The sequence below is a fragment of the Phocoena phocoena genome, chromosome 5 (genome assembly GCF_963924675.1).
Source record: "Phocoena phocoena chromosome 5, mPhoPho1.1, whole genome shotgun sequence".
Lineage (NCBI taxonomy): Eukaryota > Metazoa > Chordata > Mammalia > Artiodactyla > Phocoenidae > Phocoena > Phocoena phocoena.
Genome location: NC_089223.1, coordinates 12077109 through 12101805, shown reverse-complemented (window position 1 = coordinate 12101805; position 24697 = coordinate 12077109). Strand labels below are relative to the sequence as shown.

The 24697-nt window shown below is 37.7% G+C and overlaps 1 protein-coding gene across 2 annotated transcripts in view; it reads right to left on the bottom strand.

The window, feature by feature from the left end:
- The window catches only part of GRID2 (glutamate ionotropic receptor delta type subunit 2), a 1355780-nt gene that overhangs the window by 503084 nt on the left and 827999 nt on the right, over positions 1 to 24697 (bottom strand). For both annotated transcript variants that reach the window (XM_065877462.1, XM_065877463.1), the window contains one exon: positions 12303 to 12422. In XM_065877462.1, coding sequence (XP_065733534.1) covers positions 12303 to 12422 — 120 coding nt within the window. The remainder of the gene's footprint in view (positions 1 to 12302; positions 12423 to 24697) is intronic.

The window sequence follows — 24697 nt, the reverse complement described above, 5'->3', positions numbered from 1 at the left end:
AGCTAGATTTGAAACTTTATAAATTCAGTAATTAATTAAAATTGCAGTTTGATAGAAAAATATTTGAGTTATAAAAACAAATAAATATTTAAAAATTAACAATGCTTAATATTTTTTTGAGTGTCAACAATGTAAAAGGCACTGTAAATATTTATGGTCTCTTATGTCAGTGCACTGGAATGTTTCAATACAATTTGGGAATCAGAGTATAGAAACATAAGCAAATGATTACAGGAGTTCTTTAATATTATTTAAGAATAAAGTAGGCATAATTTGAAGTAAATGATTCATTTTAACTGAATGGCAATGATAACACATTACAGACTTTGAATTCAGAGCAAGGCAAAGCAACTACACTGATCTTGGAACTACACTAATCTTAGAAGGCTAAATGAAGCCTGCTTCTTCCACCCTTAAAATTATGAATTTTTCATTGTCTAGAAGCCATCCACCCTTCCAATCATGAATTAACACGTCTCTCTCTTCGAACACAGCTCCCTCACTTAATCCAAGCAATATCAGTTTCTTCACACTTGCTGAGGGCTCTATCCTCTTAAGCCATGCTTTCTCCCTGTTGTTGAGACTCCTCCTGCCTTCAGTAGCATAAATATCCAAGTGACACTTCATGCTTCACCACCTCAGCCCTTCTCCTGACAATATCTTTACCCTCACTGCCTCACTGTACTGCTATCAGAAACAATAAAACAAAACAAAACAAAACAAAAGCAGTCTAATGAAATCCCAATCCTACATTAATGCAAATTCATTCTGTCCACTGAATGCTGCTGGATAAAAAAATTAGAAAGCCATGTAGACTAGTGCTACAATGAATTTCTGGTCTCTAACTTCATATGAGCCAACAGACCTGCCTGGCAATTCTTCCATGTTCCCTAATTTCCTCTCTCTGGTTTGCATCAGCAGCTCCTTCAAAACTTATTCACTGGCTATAAACTTCCAACCTCATTATCTCTAATGTTTTCTGCTATACTTTCTCTCCTAGCAGATAATCTCACCTCCCATTTGTCCAAGAAAAGATAACATATTTCTTAACAATTTCCTTAACTTCTTGACAGCACACATGAAAAGTTGCTTGCACTCACATCATTCTTTCCTTTCTTCTTCCCCCCATCCCTCAGGAAAATGATGTCCTTGGTGCCTAAGATTAAGTACTCCACCTAATTCTGGATCCAACTGTCTCTCTTGCTCTTGGACTTCCATCAGTGATCACCTGTCTTTCCTTTATCTTCTTTCTCTTATTCCCTGCTGCCTTGATCTGCGAGCATTCAAGCATACTCATCTCTCTTACATTCTGAAAATTATCCCCCTCCATTTCACAAAGTCATTTAGTGACCACTCTCATAGCCAAACAGGTTAATATGGTATTTACCCTTACTTCCTCTACTCATCACCTTCCTTTTTATTTTTCAATTTGTTACAATTTAACAAGCATTATGTTCCACTGAGATTTTCCTCATAAATAGCAATTATTTGCAATATTTTTTGATGCACTAGGCACAGTTCTGAACCCGTCACATTACTAAATCATTTAGGTTATACCTACCTCTGAATTTAGTAACATGCCCACTGTCCCTTGGTTTTAAGCAATGCAACAAGAATTTGAACAGTCTGATGTTAGCAGCCACATTCCTAACCCAACTGCTGTCTCTCCTCAGTTACTAATGAACCCTGAGTTCTTAAATTCAATGGACTCTCTTTAGTCCTTATATTACTGCTATTCTGCTACATTGCTAATCCCCCTCTATTTCTTGAAACATTTTCCTCTCAGCTTCTATTAGAATAGGACTACAATGATCATCCTTGTATATATATACACCTTCTTACTGAATTGGGATAAGTATTTTGGTAAAATATGGTAGTATTAGAATCACAAGGCTTTAGGAAAAGTAATAATAACATTACATGGGGTAGTTTACACAAAAGATATTGGAAGAAAGAAGAAACCTGATGCAAAATGATTATACATAAACTTAGGAATAATAATAGGGAGTAGGGAGGAAGGAAAAGACATAAAGTTTTTATGAGGAATTAAGTAATATTCATATAAAGACCTTTTACTTGTATCTGCATAGGTTCTACTGCAAATGAAATCATTTCTGTATGTATAACTTAATGTGTACAAAAGTCTTTTTTTTCAAAATAGGTAATGTTATATACTAATCCTGATTTCACAATTATAATAAGGTCTAAAAATGTTTTCTGATATCTTCCACAAGTAATTAAGTGACAAAAACTCCAAAGAAAGATACATTACTTCCTGCTAAAAAATTGTGAAAATTTCATTTTCTGAACCTTCAGTTATATTTATACTAAATTTATTTTATGATTCTAGTTTAATTATTTTGTTTCCACCTGACTCTAGATAAATGTAACTCATTTCTTATTACCAAATAAATAAATTTGAAGGCAGAGAATTGGCTCTAAGACAGATTTTTGCCAATAGTTCTGAAATTCTCTATGACTTAATGGTAATCTTTGATGCTCTCTAAGTCCTTCCTGATTCATGAATTTAGCTCTAACACCAGATACTGAGCATTAGCTGTTCACTCACCATAAATCCTATGTTGATAACCACAGGTTTTGCCATCATAAACCTGCTACACCCATGCACATTAGAGTGAGGTCCACACTGAGACACTCAATAGCAAAAATGCCAAAATATAAAAACAAAGACAAATCTTAAACTCAGCCAGAGAGGTAAGAGAAGACGACTGGCAGTGAGACAGACAGCAGAGTTATCAACCACAACACTGAAGCCAGAACCAGTACAGTGATATCATGAATGTGCTGAAAGAATAAAACTAGCATTTTGAAATTCTGTGTCTAGGGAAAGTATGTTTAAAGGAAGAAGATGAAATAAAGACACGTTCAGGTAAATAAAAACTGAGAAATAGGGCCACAAGAAAACCATCAAAAGAGGAGAATTTAAAAGCTATACTTCAGGCGGAAGAAAAGCAATTCTAGATACAGATGCAGGAAGGAAAAACAAGCAAAGAAAGTAGAAAATATGTGGGTACATATAAGTAAATGTTTACTGCACAAAATAGTAAGGGCAAGACTTTTTGGAATACAAAAAGGTAACATTAAAAACATGAAGAATAATAATCTATTTATGTGAGAGGTAGATACATTAAGTAAATGAAGTTAAAATGTTGTAAGTATGTTTGTTATCTGAGAGGAGGAGGATGATATTGATTAACTTTAGATGTTGATAAATAAAGTATGCATGTTGTAAATTCTAGAGGAACTATTAAATAAATAAAAACAGAGTATATAACTTGCAAATTAATAGAGGAAAGGAAATTTAAAAAAATATATTAACAATCCAAAAGAAGGCAAGAAAGGACAAAAAAGGAACCTACACTAGGCAAGTCAAATAGAATGTACAAAATGGTAGAATGTACAAGATGGTAGACTTAACTCTAAATGTATTACTAAATATATTTCATTTAAATACATGTAATGCTCTTGTTTTTAGGCATAAATAGTCAAACTGGTATCATATAATCAATTATACAGTTTTTTTTAAGAGTTATGTGTGGAACAAAAGGATACAGGAAAAGTTAAAAGTAAAGGATAGTAAAAAGAAATGTCATCCAAATATTAATGGAAGGGAAATTGCTTTAGCTCTATTCATAGCAAAGATATTATTTACAGAAGAAAGCATTATCAGAAGTAGAAGCCTTATAATAACAATTTAAGAGTGCTATTTATAAAGAAAACTATTCAGAAATAAAAATAAGTTCAGATCTTGAAATGTTTCAGATATTTAAATGGATATTATTAGCAGTTTTATGCCAATACATACAGAAAAGAAAAAAAAACTTTAAAACATCATAAAAATAAAGTTTCTTGGCTTTACAAGAAGAATTAGAAAATATGATTTTTATTTACTATGAAAAACTAGAATCAGTAATAAAAAATATTCCCACAAAGAAAATTCTAGTCCAAGTTGGCTTCATAAGGTCATCTACAAAACACTCAAGGAAGAAATTCTTCCAATCTTACATAACTCATAGAGAATAGAAAAAGAGGAAACGCTCTCCACCACATTTTATGAGGCCAACATAATCTTAGTATCAAAATCCAACAGAGGAAAATTTCAGATAACCTTAATCATGAACATTAATGTAAAAACCTTAAGCAAAGTGGTAGCAAATAAAAAAAAAATTATGTAAACATTAACATAATTTTATATAAGTATAAAAATTAGGTTTATCCTAGGAATACATGAAGTTTCCTATATCTGATCAAAGTTAATAAAAAAGAAACAGGAAAACATTATATTTAGTAGTGTAATACTGCCATCTTTTTCTCTGATATCGATAATAATCCAAGGATGCTTATTACTATTACTTTCATTCAACATTGTCCTAGAGGCCCTAGTCAGTACACTAAGCAAGTAGAAATAAAAGGTGTAAAAATTAGAAAAGAAGAGATGAAATCATTAATCACAGATGATATGCAGAGAACTCACCAGAATTTACAGATAAATTATCAGAATTAAAGAGTGGAGCTGCTTCCACGCTGCACCCTGGGGTAGGTTTGGGTGATGAAGAAGGGTAACCAGATTAGTATGAAAAAGGAGGAGACCTGCAAGATGGAGGAGGATTAAGATGTGGAGATCACCTTCCTCCCCACAAATATAGCAAGAATACTTCTACTTGTGGACAAGCAGCTACAGAACAACTACTGAATGAAGGGGCTTCGTGCTCCGGCCGACAGTTGGACCTGAGCCTCTGAGGTGGAAGAGCTAAGTCCAGGATGTTGGACCAACAGAAAACTCCCGGCCTCATGGATTATTAATCAGTGAGAGTTCTCCCACGGATCTCTGTCTCAACACTAACACCCAGCTCCACCCAATGGCCAGCAAGCTCCAGTGCTGGAGGCCTCATGCTAAACAACTAGAAAGACAGGAACACAACCCCACCCATTAGCAGACAGGCTGCCTAAAGTCATACTAAGCTCACAGAAACCCAAAACACACCACCAGACAAGGTCCTGCCCTCCAGAGGGACAAGATCTAGCTCCACACACCAGAAAGCAGGTACCAGCACCCACCCCACCAGGAAGCCAACACAAGCCACTGGATGAACCTCACACACTGGGGACAGACAACAGAAGTAAGAGGATCTACAACCCTGCAGCCTGTAGAAAGGAGAACCCAAACACAGTAAGTTAAACAAAATGAGAAGACAGAGAAGCACACAGCAGATGAAGGTAAAAACCCACAAGACCAAACAAATGAAGAGGAGATAGGCAGTCTACCTGAAAAAGAATTCAGAGAAATGACAGTAAACATGATCCAAAATCTCAGAAATAGAATGGAGAAAACACAAGAAATGTTTAACAAGGACCTAGCAGAACTAAAGAACAAACAAACAGTGATGAACAACAAAATAACTGAAATGAAATATACACTAGAAGGAATCAATAGCAGAATAACTGAGGCAGAAGAACGGATAAGTGAGCTGGAAGATAGAATGGTAGAAATAACTGTCATGGAGCAGAATAAAGAAAAAAAAATGAAAAGAATTGAGGACAGTCTCAGAGACATCTGGGACAACATTAAATGCACAAACATTTGAATTATAGGGGTCCCTGAAGAAGAAGAGAAAAAGAAGGGGTCTGAGAAAATTTTTGAAGAGATTATAGTTGAACACTTCCTGAACATGGGAAAGGAAACAGTCAATCAAGTCCAGGAAGTGCAGAGAGTCCCATACAGGATAAACCCAAGAAGAAACATGCCGAGACACATATTAATCAAACAATCAAAAATTAAATACAAAGAAAAAATATTAAATGCAGCCAGGGAAAAACAACAAATAAAATACAAGGGAATCCCCATAAACTTATCAGCTGATTTTTCAGCAGAAGCTCTGTAGGCCAGAAGGAAGTGGCAGGATATACTTAAAACAATGAAAGGGAAAAACCCACAACAAGATTACTCTACCCAGCAAGTATCTCATGCAGATTCTACGGATAAGTCAAAAGCTCTACAGAGAAACAAAAGGTAAGAGAATAAGCACCACCAAATCAGCTCTACAACAAATGCTAAAGGCACTTCTCTAAGTGGGAAACACAAGAGAAGAAAAGGACCTACAAAAACAAGCCCAAAACAATTAGGAAAATGGAAATAGGAACATACTTATTGATAATTACCTTAAATGTGAGGGGATTAAAGGCTCCAAGCAAAAGACACAGACTGGCTGAACAGAAACAAAAACAAGACACATATATATGCTGTCTACAAGAGACACACTTCAGAACTAGGGACACATACAGACTGAAAGTGAGGGAATGGAAAAAGAAATTCCATGTAAATGGAAATCAAAAGGAAGCTGGAGTAGCAGTAATCATACCAGACAAAACGGACTTTAAAACAAAGACTATTACAAGAGACAAAAAAAGGACACTACATAATGATCAAGGGATCAATCCAAGAAGATATAACAATTATAAATATTTATGCACCCAACATAGGAATACCTCAATACATAAGGCAAATGCTACCAACCATGAAAGGGGAAATCAACAGTAAAACAATAATAGTAAGGGACTTTAACACCCCATTTTCACCAATAGACAGACCATCCAAACAGAAAATAAATAAGGAAACACAGGCTTTAAATGACACATTAAACAAGATGGACTTAATTGATATTTATAGGACATTCCATCCAAAAACAACAGCATATACTTTCCTCTCAAGTGGTCATGGAACATTCTCCAGGACAGATCATATCTTTGGATGCAAAGCAAGCCTCAGTAAATTTAAGAAAATTGAAATCGTATCAAGCATCTTTTCTGACCACAAAGCTATGAGACTAGATATCAATTACAGGAAAAAATCTGTAAAAAATAAAAACACATGGAGGCTATATAATACACTACTTAATAACCAAGAGATCACTGAAGAAATCAAAGAGGAAATTAAAAAATGCATAGAAACAAATGACAATGAAAGCATGATGACCCAAAACCTATGGGATGCAGTTCGAGGAAGAAAGTTTATAGCAATACAATCCTACCTCAAGAAAGAAAAGAATTCTCAAATAAACAATTTAACCTTACACCTAAAGCAAATAGAAAAATAAGAAAAACAACCAAAAAAACCAAGGTGGGCGGAAGGAAAGGAATCATAAAGATCAGATCAGAAATAAAAGAAATTAAGAGATGAAGGAAACAATAGCAAAGATCAATAAAACTAAAACCTGGTTCTTTGAGAAGATAAACAAAATTGATAAAACATAAGCCAGACTCATCAGGAAAAAAAGGGAGAAGGCTCAAATTAACAGAATTAAAACGAAAAAGGAAAAGTAACCATTGACACTGCAGAAATATAAAAGATCATGAGAGACTACTACAAGCAACTATATGCCAAAAACACTGACAACCTGGAAGGAATGGACAAATTCTTAGAAAAGTACAACCTTCCAAGATTGAACCAGGAAGAAATAGAAAATATGAACAGACCAATCACAAGCACTGAAATTGAAACTCTAATTTAAAATCTTCAAAAAACAAAAGCCCAGGACCAGATGGCTTCACAGGCGAATTCTATCAAACACTTAGAGAAGAGCTAACACCTATCCTATTCAAACTTTTCCAGAATATAGCAGAGGGAGGAACACTCCCAAACTCATTCTATGAGGCCACCATCACCCTGATACCAAAACCAGACAAGATGTCACAGAAAAAGAAAACTACAGACCAATATCACTGATAAACATATATGCAAAAATCCTCAACAAAATACTAGTAAACAGAAGTCAACAGCACACTAAAAGGATCATATGCCATAATCAAGTGCGATTTATCCTAGGAATGCAAGGATTCTTCAATATATGCAAATCAATCAATGTGATACACCATATTAACAAATTGAAGAATAAAAACCATTTGATCATCTCAATAGATGCAGAAAAAGCTTTTGAAAAATTTCAATACAGATGTATGATAAAAACTCTCCAGAAAGAAGGCATAGAGGGGACCTATCTCAACATAATATATGGCCATATATGACAAACACAGAGCCAACTTCATTCTCAATGGTGAAAAACTGAAAGCATTTCCTCTAAGATCAGGAACAAGACAAGGTTGCACACTCTCACCACTATTATTCAACATAGTTTTGGAAGTTTTAGCCACAGCAATCAGAGAAGAAAAAGAAATAAAAGGAATCCAATTCGGAAAAGAAGAAGTAAAACTGTCACTGTTTGCAGATGACATATCACTATACATAGAGATCCTAAAGATGCTACCAGGAAACTACCAGAGCTAATTGATTAGTTAGCTAATCAATTAGTTTGGTAAAGCAGCAGGATACAGAATTAATGCACAGAAATCTCTTGCATTCCTATACAATAATGATGAAAAATCTGAAAGAGAAATTAGGGGAACACTCCATTTACCATTGCAACAAAAATAATAAAATACCTAGGAATAAACTTACCTAAGAAGACAAAAGACATGTATGCAGAAAACTATAAGACACTGATGAAAAAATTAAAGATTGGGTTGCCCTGGTGGAGCGGTGGTTGAGAGTCCTCCTGCTGATGTTGGGGACACGGGTTCATGCCCCGGTCCAGGAAGATCCCACATGCCGTGGAGCGGCTGGGCCCGTGAGCCATGGCCGCTGAGCCTGTGTGTCCGGAGCCTGTGCTTCGCAATGGGAGAGGCCACAACAGTGAGAGGCCCGTGTACCGCAAGAAAAAAAAAAAATTAAAGATGATACAAACAAATGGAGAGATATACCATGTTCTTGGATTGGAAGAATCAATATTGTGAAAATGACTATATAACCCAAAGCAATCTACAGATTCAGCGCAATCCCTATCAAACTACCAATGGCATTTTTCAGAGAACTAGAACAAAAAAATTCATGGTTTGTATGGAAACACAAAAGATCCTGAATAGCCAAAGCAATCTTGAGAAAGAAAAACGGGGCTGGAGGTATCAGGCTCCCTTACTTTAGACTATACTACAAAGCTACAGTAATCAAGACAGTATGGTACTGGCACAAAAACAGAAATATAGATCAATGGAACATTTAGAAACCCCAGAGATAAACCCATGCAAATATGTTCACCTTACCTTTGATAAAGGAGGCAAGAGAATACAATGGAGAAAAGACAGCCTCTTCAATAAGTGGTGCTGGGAAAACTGGACAGCTACATGTAGAAGAATGAAATTAGAACACTCCCTAACACCATACACAAAAATAAACTCAAAATGGATTAAAGACCTAAATGTAAGGCCAGACACTCTAAAACTCTTAGAGGAAAACATAGGAAGAACACTCTATGGCATAAATCACAGGAAGATCCTTTTTGACCCACCTCCTAGAGAAAGGGAAATAAAAACAAAAATGAACAAATGGGACCTAATGAAACTTAAAAGCTTCTGCCCAGCAAAGGAAACCATAAACAAGATGAAAGGACAACCTTCAGGATGGGAGAAAATATTTGCAAACGAAACAACTGACAAAGGATTAATCTCCAAAACATACAAGCAGCTCATGCAGCTCAGTATCAAAAAAACAAACAACCCAATCCAAAAATTGGCAGAAGACCTAAATAGATATTTCTCCAAAGAAGGTATACAGATTGCCAAGAAATACATGAAAGGATGCTCAGCATCACTAATCATTAGAGAAATGCAACTCAAAACTACAATGAGGTATCACCTCACACTGGTCAGAATGGCCATCATCAAAAAGTCTACAAACAATGAATGTTGAAGAGGGTGTGGAGGAGAGGGAACCCTCTTGCACTGTTGGTGGGAACGTTAGTTGATACAGCCACTACGGAGAACAGTAATGGAGGTTCCTTAAAAATCTAAAAGTAGAACTATCATATGACCCAACAATCCCACTACTGGGCATATATCTTGAGAAAACCATAATTCAGAAAAAGACATGTACCACAATGTCCACTGCAGCACTATTTACAATAGCCAGGACATGGAAGCAACCTAAGTTTACACTGACAGAAAAATGGATAAAGAAGATGTGGCACATATATACAATGGAATATTACTCAGCCATGAAAAAGAAACAAAATTCAGTTATTTGTAGTGAGGTAGATGGACCTAGAGTCTGTTATACGGAGTGAACTAAGTCAGAAAGAGAAAAACAAATACTGTATGCTAACACATATATGTGGAATCTAAAAAAAAAAAACAAAACGTTACTGAAGAACCTAGTGGCAGGACAGGAATAAAGACACAGATGCAGAGAATGGAGTTGAGGTCATGGGGGGGGGAAGGGTAAGCTGTGACAAAGTGAGAGAGTGGCATGGACATATATATACTACCAAATGTAAAACAGATAGCTAGTGGGCAGCAGCCGCACAGCACAGGGAGATTAGCTCAGTGCTTTGTGACCACCTAGAGAGGTGGGATAGGGAGGATCGTAGGGAGACGCAAGAGGGAGGAGATATGGGGATCTATGTATACGTATAGCTGATTCCCTTTGTTATAAAGTAGAAACGAAAACAGCAATGTAAAGCAATTATACTTCAATAAAGATGTTAAAAAAAACCACACACACAAAATATAACCCAATAGGAAAATGGCCAAAGGACCTGAATGGGCAATTAACTCAAAAAGAAACCCGAGGAGCAAACAAATGCAGAAGATGCAGAATCTTTTTATAATAATGGAAATGCAAATTGAAATAAAAAGATATACCATTATACACTGAATAACTTAATACAAATTTAAAAGTGTAACAAAACCAACATTTAGTGCAATTTGAATTTGTAGCACTGATGGAGGTACATAAATTGGTAAATATCTATGAAAATAGGTTTGAGATTATCTAGTAAAGTTCAGTGTATGTTTTCTTGTATTGCAGCAATTCTACTCCTGGATACAAATCCTACAGAAATACATGCACAAGTACAAGAGAATATATCCAAGATATACGTCTAAGAATATTCATAATATCATTGCTTATGATAGCCTAAAAGCAGAAACAGACCACAGCAAGTTGGGACACATTTATACATAAAAAAATGATACAGCAATATAAATGATTAAACAACTTCATGTAACAACAAGAATGCATAACACAAACACAACGAGGAATTTAAAAAGCAAGAAGAAAGAATATACACTATTGTGTCCATTGATAAACTGAAATATCAGAAAAACAAATATTTAATGATGCACACTTAGGTGAAAAAATTATACTAAAATGTAAACAAATTAATATCATAAAATTCAGACTAACAGTGATACTACTGAGAAGGGAAGTCAGGGATATCAACAAGAAGTATAATGGGAGTTGAGGATGCTTGATATGTTCTACTTCTTTACCATAGTAGTGGGTGTTTCCTTTACAATAATTCACTAAACTATCCTTGTGCTTTATGTAGTTTTCTGTATGTTTGCTATGTTTCACTATAAAACAATTAAAAACACATTAAGATAGTTTCAACTTCTCTAGCATAAATTTACCAAGAGGTTTTTATTGCTCATTAGAATAACTCTAAATTTCAATTTATATAAACTTTTCTGCATCCTACACCTCAGCACTGGAAAGAAACATCTACCGAAGACTTTACTTTCAATGCAGCCAACTTTATACAGTTACAGATTTATAGCTATGAACTCTGTATGCACACTCAATTAACTTAGGTTTTTCCCTACCCAAAATATATAAAAATGGCAAATCAGAACTGTAGAAAAGTCATTTCTCCAGGGTTTTTACATTTCTCCTTAAGAAAGTTATTGGCCCAGTATTTCATGAAACATCCTTTATTGGCGCTCAACTTCTTACATGTGATCTGTAGTATAAAACAAGAGTCCATGTCCTGCAAACCATTTTTTTTCTACTTATTAGACGCCACAGATGCTGAAATACTGTAATGTCACATTTTATAGTAAACTTTCCCTCTTAATATATAAAATTTATCAAAGCTCTTATTCTGATTTTGTGCATGTTACAAGCTAAAAACCAAGTAGCTATGCATTGCATAAATATTAAATTCACTACTTTATAAAAATTAGTATTATAATGAATGGAAGATTATGCTAGCTCCCTAGGCAATGATCGGTTTAATTTTTTCCCTTTATTCTAAGGCACAGATACAATTTATTGATTAATACTTCTGATAAGTATGTAAGGTCATCTAAATGCCTAATTCTTCCTGCTCTTCTTCTCTCTCAAACTACAGTACAGACTTTAATGCATACCGTGATTGTATTGCATGGAGAACAATCAAACAAAACCATATTACTATAGGAAAAAGAAAATTTATCAATGTGTCTGGTCTTACTTTGCGAACACCTCGGCCAAGCTCTTCTCCATAGTTGGTTCCAAGAATTTCAAAGTGGACATTGGGATTGCCTCCATTTTCTCCAAATTCTAGCTCTCCAGTCAACCCACTAACTCCACCCTAAAGGAGAGAAAAGATACTGATGTAAGATTTTTGAAGATGTAAAATAATAATAATAGGAAGTTCTAGGAACACAATTTTCATCTATAAAATAAATATTTTTTCAAGCATGCAATTATTAACAGGATATTTTTAATAGATACACAGCATTAATAGGAGTACAATTGAAAGTAGCCTTGAGTATCACTTAATCCAATCCCATCCACTCTACAGAGAATGAAATTTTGACGCAAAGAAGCAAATTGTACTCAAAATGCCATGTATGAGCTGAGACTAAATCCAGGCTAGGATTTTTGCCTACCTATGTTGTGACATGCATGGATCTATTAGTCAAAAAACAAGATACTTCCAGAGACCACAGAACGTACTCTGGAAACAAGTTTTGATGATACTCTTTCTCCAGCACAATTCCCTTCTAATTTAATCTAAAATTATGTCTGGAAATCTTAAAAGCCATAGTTTTTAACTTATTGGAGGTTTGTTTTTCCTCCTTTAAATATCTTTTTCAAATTAAAATATCTAAATTAGTCTTGAAGTCTGTTTTTGATCTTAAATAGTAGTTCTAGCTGTTGTGATTCCTTGGGAATTTCCAAGCTTCATCTTTCATTCAACATGACAGATGTTCATTTCCCCAACAGATGGCAATATAGGTAATACTTCTCTCTTTCTTGTTTACCATTCTTTTCTCAGTTTAGTTTATCAGGCTTCACATTATTTAGGATTTTACAAATGAAAATAACATTGTGAGTCATGCTCTACTCAAGTATTTCTAACTTAGAATTTTGGCATGATAATCACATATATTTGGACAGATTACCTCAGTTTGTAAGTTGCTTCCATTATCACCTCTGTGATGTTGATACTTAAATATATCTCATTTGCCATAACCTGTAACTCAACCTCTAGTCTTTTTTGGCAGGTATTATGCTGTCTGCTATATCTCCTACTTCATCTGTGTCTTATAGCCCATCACAAGACACTGAGTTCCTAACAGCCATTCAAACAAATTAGTCCTTATTCATTAATGTCAATATTTAATCTATTTCAGTTTTGCAACAGTAATAATCAACAAAACTGATCCTCTACTGTTTTTTTCTAATAAGATAGCTTCTCTTTTATTATCCAGTTTTATTAATAAAAATATATTGAATTTGAAATATCTGTGCTCTTCTCATATGTGATTAAACAGTCAATGCATGGATTTTGATGTCAGACTTCCTGGATTTGATCAATGGCATCAGAATCTACTAGCTGTACAAACCTGGCTAAGTCATTTAATTTCTCTATGCCCCAATTTTACATCGTTAAATGGCAAAAATAATAGTCTCTACCCCAGAAAATAATTATGCCTTATAATACAAGTAAATATAGAAGAGTGTTTGATAAATTATAAGAGCTTAATTACTATCACCATCATCATCATCATCTCCATGATTATTTCATTCTTTAATTTTGTAAGGTTTCTAGTTCTACTAGAAATTATAGGCATGCTTCTCTGTTTTTGGTTTTTTTTTTAACTAAAGTTTACAAGGGTTGCAAAATTTCATTATATGCTTGAATATTTACAGGCTTTGGAAAATGTTTTTGTAAATTTGACTCAATTATATTTCATTGATTAGTATTTGGGGAGAAAAAGATTTATTAAAGCAGCTGGTCTAGGATCTATTCCCCCATTTTCTGATGTGTGTGTGTGTGTGTGTGTGTGTGTGTGTGTGTGTGTGGTAGAGGGAGCAGCCCAGGGGGAGAAAAAAAAAGGAGGTAAATGAGTCTAATGCCCTTGTCAACTGGAATCCCAGGTAAAGAGATTAGTAATGTTTACCAGGAAGAAGAGTCTTATCTATAAAAGCCCGTAGCAGTTTGTCCCAGCCTAAAGAATTATTATTAGTAGTCATTAATTGGAGTAGTAAACAAACTCCGAATCTATGGATTAATGGTTTATGGCTCCCTGGAAAATGTCCTAAAGCTTTACACTTTCTAGGGCAAAAATGGAGATATTTCATAATGTAAATGCTCTCTCTGTTTTGTAGGTAAGCCTACAAAATCTTTTTTGGAGACAGAATGTGCATGTATGTCCAATGTGGGAAGAAAGGGCTTGCGGGGCGGGGGAGCATACAGAATTTCCAATAATCTCTTTCTCCTTTGTGCTTCTTAATTGCCTGTGTCTGATATGGGTTAACTATCTCGTTCTTCTACATGAATCTGATCCTGAACGTTCACTCAGTACTAATATCTCAAGGAACCCAATTTTCACTTAAGATTTTAAAGACTGGGTTAAGTACAGTGGATCTTATTATCATAAACATGTCTAAATGGCAAATTCTGTAGGAATTTGACAAATATAGCTTATATTACTACACATAGTTCAAACTACTGGTATTAAGAAATCCTTTTAGAAGCACTTTTCTTGTCCTCAAAATGACACATTTACCTCAGTAATATCTCCAATTATATCAGAATCTTACATTTCTGACTTAGTACTTTATTTCTAGGAAAAAGAGGAAAGATATTGTGTATCAATATGACTGCTACATTGCAAAAATGCTATACTCTTGAAAATTTTAAACTTTAACCACTAGACTGCCTGGCACTGTATTATTATTATTGTTCCCCATCAATACTCATATGGCCACCCTGGGCCAGTGTCTTTTCTTTGGCTTATATCTAGTACCTAGCAACTCAGCCCACTTAATCCACATTGCACATGATAAAAAAAACCCCATAAATCAGGGAACCTGCATTTAGTTTACTGTGGCTCCATTTCTCTTTTTCACCTTTTTGACTTCATAATTGATCTTCTTTATGCTGTATTTTCTCTTTTTCAGGGTGTTAGTACTATTTCTTATTTTTTAACATCTTTATTGGAGTATAATTGCTTTACAATGGTGTGTTAGTTTCTGCTTTATAACAAAGTGAATCAGCTATACATATACATATATCCCCATATCTCCTCCCTCTTGCGTCTCTCTCCCACCCTCCCTATCCCACCCCTCTAGGTGGTCACAAAGCACCTAGCTGATCTCCCTGTGCTATGCAGCTGCTTCCCACTACCTATTTACATTTGGCAGTGTATACATGTCCATGCCACTCTCTCAGCAGTGTGAGGTGAGACCTCATTGTAGTTTTGATTTGCATTTCTATAATGATTAGTGATGTTGAGCATCCTTTCATGTGTTTGTTGGCAATATGTATATCTTCTTTGGAGAAATGACACTTTCGGTCTTCTCCCCATTTTTGGACTGGGTTGTTTGTTTTTTTGATATTGAGCTGCATGAGCTGCTTCTATATTTTGGAGATTAATCCTTTGTCAGTTGCTTCATTTACAAATATTTTCTCCCATTCTGAAGGTTACCTTTTCATCTTATGATTTCCTTTGCTGTGCAAAAGGTTTTAAGTTTCATTAGGTCCCATTTGTTTATTTTTGTTTATATTTCCCTTTCTCTAGGAGGTGGGTCTAAAAGGATCTTGCTGTGATTTATGTCATAGAGTGTTCTGCCTATGTTTTCCTCTAAGAGTTTTAGAGTGTCTGGCCTTACATTTAGGTCTTTAATCCATTTTGAGTTTAATTTTGTGTATTGTGTTAGGGAGTGTTCTAATTTCATTCTTTTACATGTAGCTGTCCAGTTTTCCTAGCATCACTTATTGAAGAGGCTGTCTTTTCTCCATTGTATATTCTTGCCTCCTTTATCAAAAATAAGGTGACCATATGTGTGTGGGTTTATCTCTGGGCTTTCTATCCTGCTCCATTGATCTATATTTCTGTTTTTGTGCCAGTACCATACAGTCTTGATTACTGTAGCTTTGTAGTATAGTCTGAAGTCAGGGAGCCTGATTCCTCCAGCTCTGTTTTTCTTACTCAAGATAGCTTTTGCTATTCAGGGTCTTTTGTGTTTCCACACAAATTGTGAAATTTTTTGTTCTAGTTCTGTGAAAAATGCCATTGGTAGTTTGATAGGGATTGCACTGAATCTGTAGATTGCTTTGGGTTATATAGTCATTTTCACAATGTTGATTCTTCCAATCTAAGAACAGGGTATATCTCTCCATCTTTTTGTATCATCTTTAATTTCTTTCATCAGTATCTTATAGTTTTCTGCATACACATCTTTGGCTTCCTTAGGTAGGTTTATTCCTAGGTATTTTATTCATTTTGTTGCAATGGTAAATGGGAGTGTTTCCTTAATTTCTATTTCAGATTTTTCATCATTATTATAGAGGAAGGCAAGACATTTCTGTGCATTAATTGTGTATCCTGCTACTTTATCAAATTCATTGATTAGCCCTAGTAGTTTTCTGGTAGTGTCTTTATGCTGGTAGATTCTCTATGTATAGTATAATGTCATCTGCAAACAGTGACAGTTTTACTTCTTTTCCGATTTGGATTCTTTTTCTTCCCTGATTGCTGTGGCTAAAACTTCAAAAACTATGTTGAATAATAGTGATGAGAGTGGGCAACCTTGTATTGTTCCTGATTTTAGAGGAAATGGTTTCAGTTTTTCACCATTGAGAACAATGTTGGCTGTGGGTTTGTCATATACAGACTTTATTTTGAGGTAAGTTCCCTCTATGCCTACTTTCAGGAGGGTTTTTATCATAAATTGGTGTTGAATTTTTTGAAAACTTTTTCTGCATCAATTGAGATGATCATATGCTTTTTATTCTTCAATTTGTTAATATGGTGTATTACATTGATTGATTTGAGTATATTGAAGAATCCTTGCATTCCTGGGATAAAACCCCCTAGATCATGGTGTATGATCCTTTTAGTGTACTGTTTGATTCTGTTTGCTAGTATTTTGTTGAGGATTTTTCCATCTATGCTTAAAAGTGATATTGGTCTGTAGTTTTCTGTTTTTTGTGACATCCTTGTCTGGTTTTGGTATCAGGGTGATGCTGGCCTTGTAGAATGAGTTTGGGAGTGTTTCTCCCTCTGCTCTATTTTGGAAGAGCTTGAGAAGGACAGATGTTAGCTCTTCTCTAAATGTTGACAGAATTCACCTGTGAAGCCATCTGGTCCTGGGCTTTTGTTTGCTGCAATATTTTTAAACAGTTGCAATTTCAGGGCTTGTGATTGGTCTGTTCATATTTTCTATTTCTTCCTGGTTCTGCCTCAGAAGGTTGTGCTTTTCTAAGAATTTGTCCATTTCTTCAAGGTTGTCCATTTTATTGGCATTTAGTTGCTTGTAGTAATCTCTCATGATCCTTTTTATTTCTGCAGCGTCAGTTGTTACTTCTTTTTCATTTCTAATTCTATTGATTTGCGTCTCCTCCCTTTTTTCTTGATGAGATTTTGTTTATCTTCTCAAAGAACCAGCTTTTAGTTTTATTGATCTTTGCTACTGTTTCCTTCATTTCTTTGTCATTTATTTCTGATCTGATCTTATGATTTCTTTCCTGCTGCTAACTCTGGGGGTTTTTTTGTTCTTCTTTCTCTAACTGCTTTCTATGTAAAGTTAGGTTGCTTTTTTGAGATGTTTCTTGAGGTAGGATGGTTTTCCTATATACTTCCCTCTTAGAACTGCTTTTGCTGCATCCCATAGGGTTTGGGTCGTCACGTTTTCATTGTCATTTCTTTCTAGGTAGTTTTTTATTTCCTCTTTGATTTCTTTAGTGATCACTTCATTATTAAGTAGTGTATTATCTAGCCTCCATGTGTTTGTATTTTTTACAGATTATTTCCTGTAATTGATATCTAGTCTCATAGTGTTGTGGTTGGAAAAGATACTTGATACAATTTCAATTTTCTTAAATTTACCAGCACTTGATTTGTGACCCAAGATATGATCTATCCTGGAGAATGTTCCATGACCACTTGAGAAGAAAGTGTATTCTGTTGTTTTTGGATGGAATGTCCTATAAATATCAATTAAGTCCATCTTGTTTAATGTATCATTTAAAGTTTGTGTTTCCTTACTTTCATTTGGATTTCATTCTGGTGGATGAGGCTGGATCTTGTCTTTCTGGTGGGCAGGACCGCATCTGGTGTTGTGTTTCGGGGTGTCTGTGACCTTATTATGATTTTAGGCAGCCTCTCCATTAATGGGTGTTTTTTTTTTTCCTGTCTTGCTAGTTGTTTGGCACAGGGTGTCCAGCACTGTAGCTTGCTGGTCATTGAGTGGAGCTGGGTCTTAGCGTTGAGATGGAGATCTCTGGGAAAGCTTTCACTGTTTGATATTATGTGGAGCCGGGAAGTCTCTGGTGGACCAATGTCTGGAACTCGGCTCTCCTACCTCAAAGGCACAGGTCTGACACCCAGCTGGAGCACCAAGACCCTGTCAGCGACACAGTTCAGAATAAAAGGGAGAAAGAAAGAAAGAAAGAAAGAAAAATAAAATAAAATAAAGTTATCAAAATAAAAAATAATTATTAAAAATAATTAGAAACTAGTAAAGAAAAGACAAGAAAAAAAAAGAAAAAGGAGGGGCTTCTCTGGTGGTGCAGTGGTTTAGAGTCCGCCTGCCGATGCAGGGGACGCGGGTTCGTGTCCCGGTCTGGGAAGATCCTGCATGCCGCGGAGCGGCTGGGCCCGTGAGCCATGGCCGCTGAGCCTGCGTGTCCGGAGCCTGTGCTCCGCAACGGGAGAGGCCACAGCAGTGAGAGGCCCACGTACAGCAAAAAAAAAAAAAAAAAAAAAAAGAAAAAGGAGAGCAACCAAACCAAAAAATGAATCCACCAATGATAACAGCGTTAAAACTATACTAAAAAATAAACAAATAAATAAATAAACAGATCCATAGGACAAATGGTAAAAGCAAAGCTACACAGAGAAAATCACACAAAGAAGCATACACATACACACTCACAAAAAGAGAAAGAGGAAAAAAATATATATATCGTTGCTCCCACAGTCCACCTCCTCAATTTGGTCTGATTCGTTGTCTATTCAGGTATTCCACACTTGCAGGTACATCAAGTTGACTGTGGAGATTTTCTCCCGCTGCTCCTGAGGCTGCTGGGAGAGATTTCCCTTTCTCTTCTTTGTTCTCACAGCTCCCGGGGTTCAGCTTTGGATTTGGCCCCAGCTCTGTGTGTAGGTTGCCTGAGGGTGTCTGCTCTTGTCTCAGACAGGATGGGGTTAAAGGAGCCGCTGATTCAAGGGCTCTGGCTCACTCAGGCCGGGGCGGGGCGGGGCGGGGGGGGGGGGGGGGGGTGTAAGGGAGGGCGGGGCGGGCCTGCGGCGGCAGAGGCCAGCGTGACGTTGCACCAGCTTGAGGCGCACCGTGCGTTCTGCGGCGGAAGTTGTCCCTGGAACCCGGGACCCTGGCAGTGGCAGGCTGCACAGGCTCCCAGGAGGGGAGGTGTGGGTAGTGACCTGTGCTCGCACACAGGCTTCTTGGTGGCGGCAGCAGCAGCGTTAGCGTCTCATGCCCCTCTCTTGTGTCCGCGCTGATAGCCGCAGCTCATGCCCGTCTCTGGAGCTCCTTTAAGCGGTGCTCTGAATCCCCTCTCCTCCCGCACCAGGAAACAAAGAGGCAAGAAAAAGTCTCTTGCCTCTTCGGCAGGTCCAGACTTTTCCCCGGACTCCCTCCCTCCTAGCCGTGGCGCACTAACCCCCTGCAGGCTGTGTTCACGCCTCCAACCCCAGTCCTCTCCCTGTGCTCCGACCAAAGCCCGAGCCTCAGCTCCCAGCCCTGCCCGCCCCGGCCGGTGAGCAGACAAGCCTCTCGGGCTGGTGAGTGCCGGTCGGCCCTGACCCTCTGTGCGGGAATCTCCCCTTTGCCCTCCGCACCCCTGTTGCTGTGCTCTCCTCCGCAGCTCCGAAGCTTCCCCCTATGCCACCCGCCGTCTCCACCCGCGAAGGGGCTTCCTAGTGTGTGGAAACGTTTCCTCCTTCCCAGCTCCCTCCCACTGGTGCAGGTCGCGTCCCTATTCTTTTGTCTCTGTTTATTCTTTTTTCTTTTGCCCTACCCAGGTACGTGGGGACTTTCTTGCCTTTTGAGAGGTCTGAGGTCTTCTGCCAGCGTTCAGTAGGTGTTCTGTAGGAGTTGTTCCACGTGTAGATGTATTTCTGATGTATTTGTGGGGAGGAAGGTGATCTCCACGTCTTACTCTTCCGCCATCTTGAAGATCTCCCCCTATGCTGTATTCTTAATGAGCTGTTAGCCTGTGTAATTAGTAAAATCTTCTCTCACGTGGATATAAAGGGTGCTTGAGAGGTCAGTATTTCAAGCAACTAAACCCTTTAACTGAAGCCCCTTCTTATCTGTCTCAGACTTAACCTTTCTGATATTTGCTTGCCTAAAAATATTCCCATGTGTTTGAGCTTTTTTTTGTTTTCATCTATCCTCAGCTCAACATTGAAATCAGAGCCTTGGTAAAAATGTGTGCTGGCCAGGTGGTGATGAGCAGTCATTATCTTTGTGCATGCATAGTTGCAGTTTTTTAAAAAATCTCTTGATACAGCTCATTCTAAACAAAATAAGCTAATGGGACATTGATAGTATGACTAACACATACAGTTTTTAAATGTCCATTAAACTGACAGTAATAATTGCCTCCAGAGTAAACCTTTTGAAAAATACCATGTAACTTGGTTTAGATTTCATCCTACACACTCTGTATAGAAATACCAGTGGGTATCAAATATGAAAAGAAGAAGAGAAGAAAAATAAAAAGAGTAGATCAAAGGTCAAGAATAATTTACCACTGGATAATCAGTTCCTGAAAAGGCAGAAGTTTGATGTTCCTTTATGGATAGGCTAAGTTGGAAAAAAGAAGAAAGAAAATTTCCTAAGTATTTGTTTCACTCTCTTTATGAGGCAGAAGGATTTATCCCTATATTTGAAACTGCAAAGTAACTGAGAGATACTTTTGGAAGATCATATAGAACATCAAATATTAATGACACTTGTCTAATTTCCTTATACATATTCCTAGGTTCCTTGCAACCTGCAAACATGCTTGGTAACTAAGGATACCCTGTTAAATAAACATAAGCCCAGCAAGACTGTGAACACACTGGGAGATGCCTGACTCAGCAGTGTGCCCTGATGCCCTCATGTTTCATAAGTTAATTTCAGTGAGAAAAATCCCTGAGAGAAAGAAGATACTACATCTTATACCCAGAAAAGAAATATAATTTGTAGATAAATACTAGAATACACTATGCCAAAAAATAAAAAGGAATAAAAACATAAAACTTAATTTGTGTAAAATGTTTAGGAAAACTTGAGTTGCCATATAACATTTATATGTGTGTGTATGTGCATACAGATATATACATACATATTTACAAATATACATATATACTCAAATATTCATTCATAATAGAAACTTGAAGCAAACTGAGCAGGAAATAAGAAACTACTAACATTTTGGTCATGCTGTCTACATCTCAGAGAATAAGAAACTGAGGCCCAGACAACTAGTTATTTGAGGAACCTGAACTGAAACCTCCTTCTTGTGCCTCATACATTTTCCTCTAGACGACGTAAGTTGCGTGTCCAATATAACACATGCATATCACAGTGATTGCTCAAAAAATGTATGTGGAATTAAATTAAATTAAAATTGACACCATTTTACCCACTTTATGATTCAAATACCCTGAATTTGAAGATACACTGAAGAGTCCACAAGAAGACTATTCCAAGGTCATTGACTATATTTTCAAAGCTCTTGTGGCAAAAAGTTTATTTGCACACATTTTTGTCAAAAGCCTATCTTATATTCCAAGTCAATACTGTTTCTAGTAAGACACATTATGTTTTCCTAAATGTTCGCTCTGGCCTTCAGGTTTATAATTCTAAATGGTACATAGTGCTTAACACGAAAAGCAAAGTAATATATTTATATTACTCTAAGTATACAATGAAAAAAAATCAACAAGGGGAGATCAATCAAGACAAAGGAATAAGAAGATATAGAAGTCACCTCTCCCCACGAACACATCAAAAATACATTTACATGTGGAACTATTCTCACTGAAAACTAACTGGAAAATGGTAGAAAGACTCCGATACAACCAAGGCTATAAGAAAGATTTCACATGTAATTGGGTAGGAGAGCAGAGAAATTATCAGGTTAGGACCTGTGACCGTGGGAGGGGACTCAGAGGAAAAGGGAGGTTACATGGGCAGACATCCTCCCTGGGGCATGGGCAGTTCAAGTCACATATTGGGCTCCACAGGCCTGAGGTCTGACAAAGGGCAGAAAAGCCCCCTTGGCTGGTTGGAGGGCTACTGAGACTAACAGGGGGGCTGTGGGAAGCCTGAACTCAGCTCGTGAAGAGTGTGCATCCTCTGGCTTGCTCCTGAGGCAGCGTGGAGAGGGCAGAGTGAGACTGCACTAGTGGCTGCCGGGTTTTCTGCGACCAACCTAGCATCTGCCCCAGGCTGAGCCTCTCGATTGTTCCAGCCTTGCTTATTTCATGTCACAGCTCTGCACTGGATATAGGGCTGCCAAGACTGAGGAAAGTGGTAGACCTTGGAACGCAGAGGCGACTCAGATCTGGGGCAGCATCTGGGCAGGGAGGGGGCAGCCATTGCTGGCACTACACAGGCAGCACACCAGAGACAGCCTGGACCTCTGTCTACAGCCAACCTTCTGCAGCCCACGCCCCATCATGAACTGAGAGCCCACATGGGGCCCTATTGCCCCAGCACTGCTCTCCTCTGGGGCAGGGGTGCCAAAGCTGAGAGAGGGGAGACCACATACTTGAGGGGAATGGAGCCACCTTGTACCCAAATTTCAGGGCTTCTGTTCCAGCAACTTTGGATCTGACCCCATCCCCAATCGGTAGGCAATAGTCACTGGCAGCTGATAGCTACCAGCACACCATGAGGAAAAATGTGACTTGCATTCATGTCAAATCCAGCACACCATGAGGAAAAATGTGACTTGCATTCATGTCAAATCCAGCTCTCCCACCAAAGGCACTGGGCGCACACAGACTATACATGGATGCTCCCATGTAAGGACACTCCTTGAAGACTGCAATAGGTAACTGTTGCCCCTAAATTCATAGAGACAGAGAAAGTTAAGCAAATGAGAAGACAGAGGAATTGGTCTCAATTGAAAGAGCAAGAGAAAACCCCTCAAAAATACATAATAAAACAGAAATAAACAATTTACCAGATAAAGTATTTAAAGCATTAATGACAAGAATGCTAACTGAATTAGGGAAAAGAGTGGAAGAACACAGAATTTTAATAAGGAACTAGAAAATATAAAAATGGACCAATCCGAACTGAAGAATAAAATAACTGAAATGAAAACCACACTAAAAGGAATGAATACAAGACTAAGTAATACAGAAGAAAGTATAAGTACTCTGGAAGATAGATAATGGAAATCATTTGATCAGAAGAGCCAAAAGAAAAACAAATTTAAAAATCAGAATAGTTTAAGAGATCTCTGAGATAACATTGAGTGCACCAACATTTGCATTATAGAGGTCCCAGAAGAAGAGAAAGAGAAGGGGGTTGAAAATGTATTCGATGAAACTATGGCTGAAAACTTCCCAAACCTGAAGAAAGAAACAGATATCCAGGTACAGGAAGAACAGAGGGTACTGAATAAGATGTATCCAAACAGACGCATACCAAGACATATCGTCATTAAAATGGCAAAACTTAAACAGAGAATTTTAAAGACAGAAAGAGAAAAACAATGAGGCATATACAATGGAACCCCCATAAGGCTATCAGCTGATTTTTCTACAGAAATGTTGCAGGCCAGAAGGGAGTGGCATGATATATTTAAAGTGCTGGAGGGACACCTTCAAGGTGGCAGAGGAGTAAGACGTGGAGATCACCTTCCTCCCCAAAGATACATCAGAAATACATCTACATGTGGAACAGCTCCTATAGAACACCTACTGAATGCTGGCAGAAGACCTCAGACCTCCCAAAAGGCAAGAAAGTCCCCACGTACCTGTGTAGGGCAAAAGAAAAAAGAATAAACAGAGACAAAAGGATAGGGACGCGACCTGCACCAGTGGGAGGGAGCTGGGAAGGAGAAAAGGTATCCACACACTAGGAAGCCCCTTGGCGGGCGGAGACGGCGGGTGGCATAGGGGGAAGCTTCGGAGCCACGGAGGAGAGCGCAGCAACAGGGGTGCGGAGGGCAAAGGGTAAATTCCCGCACAGAGAATCGGTGCCACCGGCACTCACCAGGCCGAGAGGCTTGTCTGCTCACCCGCCGGGGCGGGCGGGGCTGGGAGCTGAGGCTCGGGCTTCGGAGGTCAGATCCCAGGGAGAGGACTGGGGTTGGCGGCGTGAACACAGACTGAAGGGGCTTAGTGCGCCACGGCTAGGAGGGAGGGAGTCCGGGGAAAA